General features: G+C 34.3%; 1 protein-coding gene across 1 annotated transcript; it reads left to right on the top strand.

Annotated features, from left to right (window-relative positions):
- Window positions 1-3,275: 3,275 nt before the first annotated feature.
- LOC133824147 (uncharacterized) lies at window positions 3,276-4,593 on the top strand. The gene is made up of 2 exons (XM_062257014.1): window positions 3,276-4,098; window positions 4,238-4,593. Exons 1-2 carry the CDS (start codon window positions 3,276-3,278, stop codon window positions 4,591-4,593), a joined length of 1,179 nt encoding a protein of 392 aa, XP_062112998.1.
- The last annotated feature ends 3,739 nt before the right edge of the window (window positions 4,594-8,332 follow it).

Genomic DNA, 8,332 nt, shown 5'->3' on the forward strand with positions numbered 1-8,332 from the left:
AAACTTGACTTTTTTTGTTTTATTTTAATTATTTCAGTTTTTTGTTATTTTTATATTATTTATCTAGTTTATATATATTTTGATTATGTTAATATTAATTATGTTTACTCCTTAAAATGTATTGTATTTGACATAATTTTTTTTATTTTTTATGAAATGTATATATATATAATATTGAAAATTATTTATCAAATTAGGTTATAATATTGAAAATATATATATAATCGGAATTAAAAATAATTATATATAATCGAAATTGAAAAATATTTTTTTTTCATTAAAATGGCTTTCTCTGCGGTTGTATTAACAAAACCGCGGAGAAATGTACCCTTTTCGATCTGCAGTTGTATTGAATAAACCGAAGAGAAAAGGGTACCTTTCTCCGCGGTTTTTTCAACACAACCGCAGAGAAAAGTGTGGCTTTTTTCCGCGGTTTTCATACCACTTTTCTCTGCAGTCGAATACACTGCGCTTTTCAATACTCTTGAAACCCGCAGTGTATTAAGTAAAAAAACCGCTGAGAAAGACCTTTTTTGTAGTAGTGAACATTACCTTATCTTACCATCTTTTAAAGTTGGATCCTCACAAGATCTCCATGGTTTCTCCTTCCATTGAAAAGGAAATGATAAGTTTTTTATTGTTAGAGAATATATTATATTCAATAGAAATAAGGAAAAACAAAATACAACTCTAAGCAAGAATACAATAGACAAGGTATTTGATCAAAGTAATGTTACAACTCAGTTGCTCAAAATACAAGTAAATCAAAAAATGTAGAAGATGAAGATCACAAACTCAAAACAATAATAATACAAGTAAAGAAGAACAAAATAGTGAACACAAACTTTCACACAACTAAAGTATAGAGTAGTGGGGATCACCTACTTGAACAAGGTTCAAAACCTTTGTCCAAAAACTTATTTTCTCCTATTCTCTAAGCACTAAGGAATCTCACAAGGAAATAGTTCTCTGGAATTATCAAACATCTATAGTGTATTTTCTAGCCAAGTGTTTTGTGTATAGAAAATGGTGTGTCTCACAAGTGAGCATTAGACCCCTATTTATAGAGTTTGAGATACCCTTTGAATTTCAAATTCCATGAACCCCCATGGTTGTTATCAATGTTTAATTGGAGATTTATGGAATTAAAATGAAGATTTGAGAGTTACTTAAGATGTAAAAACTATTCAAATTTTAGAAAAAAGCAAAATTGGAATAACTTGTCAGTGCCCTAGGCCGCGACCAAGAGTATCAGTGGTCGTGGCCACTGGCCTCTGTCCCCCTTGGTCACAGCCAGGGATAATCAGTGGCTACGACCACAGTGCAATTTCAGCTTCCAATTTTTCGGATTTTCAAAAAACGTCACAATCTCTTCCCACATGATTTTGTAACCTCCATATACCTCATGTGAGTTAAAAAGATATCTTCAACAACCATATTACATAATGACTCTATGAAATTCAAACACAAATGTGTAACTCTCAATTTAAACATTATTAAGTAATATTTGGGAGTTACAAATTTACAACTGATTTTGTAACTCCAAAATATGTTACATTTGAGCACACATATGTATCCAATTTTGTAACTCTCAATAATGTGTTATAAAGTGTGACAAATCACATTTGTGTGACAAATTGCATTTTGTCACATTATTTATTCTAACATTATATTATTTAAAATAATGTAACAAATATTTTTGTCAATACACTACTTATATCATTTTATTCCCCCACACAACCATACAAAATAAATGTGATTCCAATGTTTATTCTTAAAATAAACCAAACATCATTATCATTCTCATTACTATTTTTATTCCATTTCATTACCATTCTAATTGCATTCCACTAAATCAAACACCATCTATGTTCATAACACCAAAATTGCCATTAACATATTAGTAGAAGAAATCCAAAACAACTCGAGAGCTTCATGTAAACACATCTTGGGAAACGGAAGGCTCTCTATCATATGCATCTATAGTAAAATATATCTGCAAAAGAAGATAATAAATTGAGCATAATAATGTCTAGTAATTAACTAGACTTTTTTTAGCCAATAAAAAAACTGACTGGTAACTAGATTCATGGTTGTTGAATTCATGGATATTGTTAATGACAACCATATATTATATAAAAAAAAAATCTAATACATTGTTGGTAAATGATACTCATTTCATTTTCTTAGTTTATTATTATATTTTTTTTATCCAATTGAATCTTGTATAATTTCATCCACTATTGAAATATAACAATAATAATAAGACGATTCAGTGGTAAAGTTGAGTTATTAGAGCATGTCTAATGTAGTACCAAAAAGGAGATGCATTGATATATTTAGCACATTTTAGAAAAAATATCACTCCATTTATGTTCTAAAAGTAAAATGTGTGTCAAATTTAGCACAAAATATAGCATGAACCAAATTTGATTCAATAATAAATTTCATTTTTTTTATTTACCATATTGTCACTAATTATATATTAATAATTAATGTCTAATCATATTGTCTTTTTTATTCACTTTCTTTTTTTCAACTTTTTCTTAATGACTAATTATTTAGAGTACATCTTGACAAAAAAAAGTTATTTAGAGTACATAATTTGGACAATAAAAAAATTAAAAAAAATTAATTTTTGTATGTTCTCAGCAACTATTAAATGCATTAAAAAAAGCTTGGGTCTCGGTTTGTTCTCTCCCATGGCGAAGAAGAAGAAACCGACACGTAAGCCTGAGATTAGGGTAGAAGAGCAAGATAATCAGCTGGTTCAGGATGAGAAGGCTTCATGTTGTTCCGTCACCAAGGATTTGATGATCAAAGGCCCTGCATCAGGTGTTTTGAATGATTTGGATGAGGTTCGAGATGAGGGTTTGGAACTCAATAACGTAGAGAATCGTCTGGATGGGGATAAAAGATTTCAAGAAGGCAATTTTACGGGAGATGGGAAAGCTACCTTGACCTCGAACACGGCTTCTTGGGCAGATAAGGTGAAGGAAGGGGATTTTCAGGCTTCAGCTCATCGTCAATGGCAGCAGTTTACAGCAAGTAAGATTTCATTTTCTGATCAGAAACTCGAATTCACTGAGCCATTATTCAGAGACAGGCGGAAATATGCAAGGGTAGATGCTGATGAGGTTAAAATTCAATCCACGAATTGGAGTTCGGCAGTCATCTGTATGGTTCTTGTTTCTAATCCTCCAATGGCTATTTTTGAAGGGTTCATTAAAAGAGATTGGGGTCATCTAGGGATTGCTTAGATAGGTAGAATGACAATGGGACTGGCCATTGTCAAATTCAATGATGATGCAACGAGGGATCATGTCCTAGAAAATGGAATACTTCAATTTGATAGGAAACCTGTTATCATTCGGCCATGGTCTGCGGATCTTAGTGTTGTTCGCCTTGTTCGTTCAGTTCCTCTCTGGATTCGTTTACATGATTTAGGGCTTCAGTATTGGGGAAGTAAATGCCTTAGTGCACTTGTGAGTACGATTGGTAAACCGATAATGGTTGATAAATTTACAAGGGAGCACTCAAGAATTCAATTTGATAGAGTTCTTGTGGAAATGGAAGTTACAGATAATCCCCCTAGAAGCATTCAGTTTCTGAATGAGCTTGGTCAGATTATGGAACAGGGGGTGGAATATGAATGGCTTCCTATTAAGTGTAAGACCTGCTCTGGATTTGGTCATTCAGTGATGGATTGTCGTAAAGAGCTGAAAACACAATGGGTCAAAAAAGATCCTACAACAAAAGAGGAGCTGAAGAATAGGATGAATACAGGAGAGATAGAACCTACTGGTATAGAGCCTGCGGTCTTGACTAGTACAAAAATGGAAAGGGTTCAGGTTATCAATATTGAGTTGGAAGGGGTTCAGGTGATTAATACTGAGGGTTCTCAGCCTAACTCTTTGGATCGTACTGATGAAGATAAGGGTACTCAGAATAGTAAAAACTGGCTCACTCCCAAACGTGTAGCCACTCATTCTAAACAAGGTCAGGTAGCAAATTCTAATGTTAAGATTTCAGGACAAGGGCAACAAAAGATGAATAAGTTTGAGGTGCTTCAAGAGCAAATGATTGGTGGTAAAGAAGGTAATCCCATTTATATTTCCTCCAATGGATAATTGCAATATTTTGAGCTGGAACTTGAGGGGGCTGAATAGTTCTAATAAGCATAACTCAGTTATAGATCTGTGTAGTAGGTATAAAATAAGAATTGGTGGTTTCTTAGACACAAAAATGAAGGGGAATAAAATTATAGAGTTCATGGAGCAAAAACTTCCCAATTGGGAGTTTTTTACTAGTTCGGTCACTGAAGGTAGAATTTTGATAGTCTGGAGGAAGGTTTTCGTAAGGGTTACAATTCTTGAGAAGTCTAATCAGTTTGTTCACTATTTGGTAAAGATGGTTGGTCAAAACCAAGTCTTTTATGTTACTTTTGTCTATGGGCTTAATTCGATAGATGGTAGGAGGAGTTTATGGGAAGGGTTACAACGGTTATCCCTCTTGGATGAAGCATGGATTATATTAGGGGACTTCAATGCCCCTTTTTCTAGTATGGACAAATCTGGTGGGAAACCAATCTAAGCTTTGGAACTGACATATTTTCTCCGTTGGCTTGAGGAGACTCATGTTGTATCTCTCAGGAGTTTAGGTTCTTATTTCTCTTGGACTAATAATCAAAATGGTCCAACAAGAATCTATTCTAAAATTGACCATGTTTTTATGAATGAGGCATGGCTTGATCTTTTTCCTTATTCTAATGATGTTCTTAGATGGGAAGTTGTTTCAGATCATTGCTCTTGTGTTGTTAACAACCTGCCTATGGAGAATTTGGGTTTTAAATTGTTCATATTTTACAATTTTTGGGCAGATCATCATGACTTCACCGAGGTGGTTATGAATAGTTGGAGGATGCCTATTAAGGCAACTGGTTTAAGGGCAATATACTTAAAGACTTGAGGCTGAAGCATAGGTTAAAAACTTTTAATCGAAATAATATTGGTAACATTGGGTTGAACTATCACACGGCTACGGAAAATTACCAAGAAGCTCAACTTCAAGCTCAATCTAATCCTTATGATTTTATTTTTCAGAAAGAGGTGCAGGAAGCTACTGAAGATTTTTTAGTTCAGGAGAAAATGTACCATAGTTTCTTGACTCAAAGAAGTAAAATAAATTGGTTAAGGAAGGGTGATATGAATACTTCTTTTTTCCATGCTTATTTGAAGAAGCATAGAGCAGAAAATGGTATTGCTTCCTTTATCAATGATCAAGGTAATCTGGTAGACAATTTTCCTGAAGTTGTTTCTCACTTTGTTGAGCATTTCAGAGGCTATTTGGGGAGCCCGAGTTCTGCTACTGGCAGGATAAATTTACAGTGTATAGCGATGGGTTCTAAGCTCTCGGTTGATCACCAACTAATGCTTTTAAAACCGTTTTCTCGTAAGGAAATTTGTGGTGCTTTATTTGGTATTCCCATCACTAAGTGCCCGGGACCAGATGGTTTTGGTTCTGGTTTTTTCAAGGCTGTCTGGCAGGATATAGGGGAGGAAGTTTTCTCAGCTATTAGTCAATGCTTTGATACAGGGTGTTTTCCTTCTGATCTTCATGAAACTTCTCTGTCGCTGGTCTCTAAGGTGGCAAATCCATCCCGAGCTATAGACTATAGACCCATTGCATGTTGCTCTACTTTGTATAAGTGTATTGCCAAGCTTTTATGTTCAAGAATGGCTTTAGTCCTTCCTGAGCTTATTCAGTCGAACCAGGGAGCCTTTATAAGGGGTCGTTCTATTGCTCATAACATCATGATTTTTCAGGACCTTATCAAAAACTATGGGAGGGCTTCTACTTCACCAAGATGTGCAATCAAGATCGATTTAAGTAAGGCTTATGACAAAGTAGATTGGCAGTTCCTAGAGGATCTTTTAAAGGCTCTTTGTTTTCCTATGAAATTTATAGGATGGATAATGGTTTGTTTGTGGAATACTTCTTACTCTTTGCTCATGAATGGTAGAGTTCAAGGTAAATTTAAAGGCAAGAAGGGGCTGCAACAGGGAGATCCTATGTCTCCTCTTTTGTTTGTGCTTATAATGGAATATTTGACTAGGAGCCTTCAACTAGCTGTTCTTAACTCTACTTTCAGATATCACCCTATGTGCAAAAGTCTAAAGCTTATAAACCTCTGTTTTGCTGATGACTTGATCCTTTTTTGTAAAGGTACTCATTCAGCTGTTATCACTCTTAAAGATGCTCTTGTGGAATTTAGTTCTACTACTAGTTTGTCTATAAATACAGCTAAGTCCCATATATTTTTTGGAGGTGTCACTGCCACAGAGAGAAAGCTTATTGCCCAAGAGATTCAACTCCCGAAAGGCTCCTTTCCTCTGAAGTACCTTAGGGTGCCTATGAGGCCAACTAAGTGGAGACATGAAGACTGTGAAATTATTCTTCAGAAAATCAGATTGAGGCTTCAGTCTTGGACTAGCAGACATCTCTCTTATGCTGGTCGAATGCAACTCATTCATTCAGTTTTATTTGGACTTCGTAATTACTGGATGAGTATCTTTATTTTACCTCAGAGTATAATTAAGGAGGTTGAGAAACTTTGCCGTAGCTTTCTTTGGGGCAATTCTGGGCAGAGGAGTAAGCTTCATCTTGCGTCTTGGCAGAAGGTTTGCCTTCCAAAAGCTTATAGTGGGCTCGGTTTCAGAGATGGAGCTATTTAGAACTGAACTATTTTAGCCAAATATATCTGGGCTATTTCTGAAAAAGCCTGAGGTTTTATGGGTTAAATGGATCAATGCTATATATCTGAAAGGTTCTAACTTCTGGAATTATACTCTGAAATCTGATAGTAGCTGGTATTGGAGGAAGTTATGTCATATCAGGGAGAAATTTAGTCATGTTGAGATTCTTGCTGCTGGTTTTCTAGGGAGATTCCAGCCTTCAAAACTTTACAATAGCTCTTTCAACCAACAGTTGGTAGGCTATTATCCTGCAATTTGGTGTAAGCTTACCCTTCCTAAGCACAGATTTCTCCTTTGGCAGGTGATCAATGCGCAGCTGCTCACTAGGGACAACCTAATCAGATTACACATTCAGGTGACAAACCTGTTGTGTCCGATCTGTGGGAGTCACTTTGAGAGTCACCCTCACCTCTTCTTTGATTGCTGCCTCTCTAAGCAGATTCTCAATATCATTTTTTATTGGCTTGGATTCATAACTTGGCCCAGTGACTTCACTAGCTGGGGTTTTTGGCTTGCTAGAACTCGGCATGGAATAATTGCTTCAATTATGAACTTGGTTGTTGTTGCTGTTATTTACAGCATATGGAGGAATAGAAATAGGTGTTTTTTTTTATGGATATTTTTTGTCAACTGATTGCCTAGCTAAGGAAGTTATGAACATAGTTAAATATAGACTTTACTTAGTTAATAATAGGAAGATTTCAGTTCAAGAGCAGATTTTTATAAGGAAACTTCAATGTAATTAAGAGAGTGGTTCTGTTGGTTTTTTAGTTGATTGTACAGAATGGTTGTTCTAGAGTGCGTGGCACTTTAGTTGTATTGGCTGTTTGTTCAATGAAGTTCATTTTTTCTTCTTGATAAAAAAAAAAACTATTAAATGCATTTTCACTTTTTAAGTTAATCTGTATTTTGTGCATTGGAGGACAACTATAAATATTGGGCTAAATATAACATTGACTTATTTTTTGTGTCAAATTTGACATGATTTTATGCATTAAAGTCGATATTAAATTTTCTTTTTGCAGAAAAACCAATATCTTTCTACTTATATTATGAAAATAATTAACTCTAATTTTGTTTCAGCATACATATTGGTGTACAATCTTCAAACAAAACTTACCAAAAAAAATGATAATTCTAATCAGTTAGACTTCATCAACTATTTTTATTTTTTTATTTCTATTGATATGCCTTTTTTTCTCTGCTGCCCCCATAAAATTCTAAAATTAAAAAAAAATATATTTTTACACCCTTCTTAAATTGTTAACAAGTAGAAAGTTACCAATAAAAAAGAGTGAAAATGACTTCTTTCCCCACCTCTTTAAATCATTATTCATGTTTTTTTTTTTTAATTATACGTTGTAATCTATCAAATTCCTATTTCATTCATCCATACTTATATTTTAGAGAAATTTGACGCTACAATTAGTAAGCAGGGTTGCACAAATTACAAAGTAAGTTTTTTGGTGGCAAAAATCAGTGAATAGTATAAATGGATGCACTTAAGTCACTACGTAGTTTTTTTGGCGATAAAAGTCGGTAAGTAATCTAAAATGATGCAGTTAAGTTACTAAGTA

This window comes from Humulus lupulus, chromosome 3 (genome assembly GCF_963169125.1).
Source record: "Humulus lupulus chromosome 3, drHumLupu1.1, whole genome shotgun sequence".
Lineage (NCBI taxonomy): Eukaryota > Viridiplantae > Streptophyta > Magnoliopsida > Rosales > Cannabaceae > Humulus > Humulus lupulus.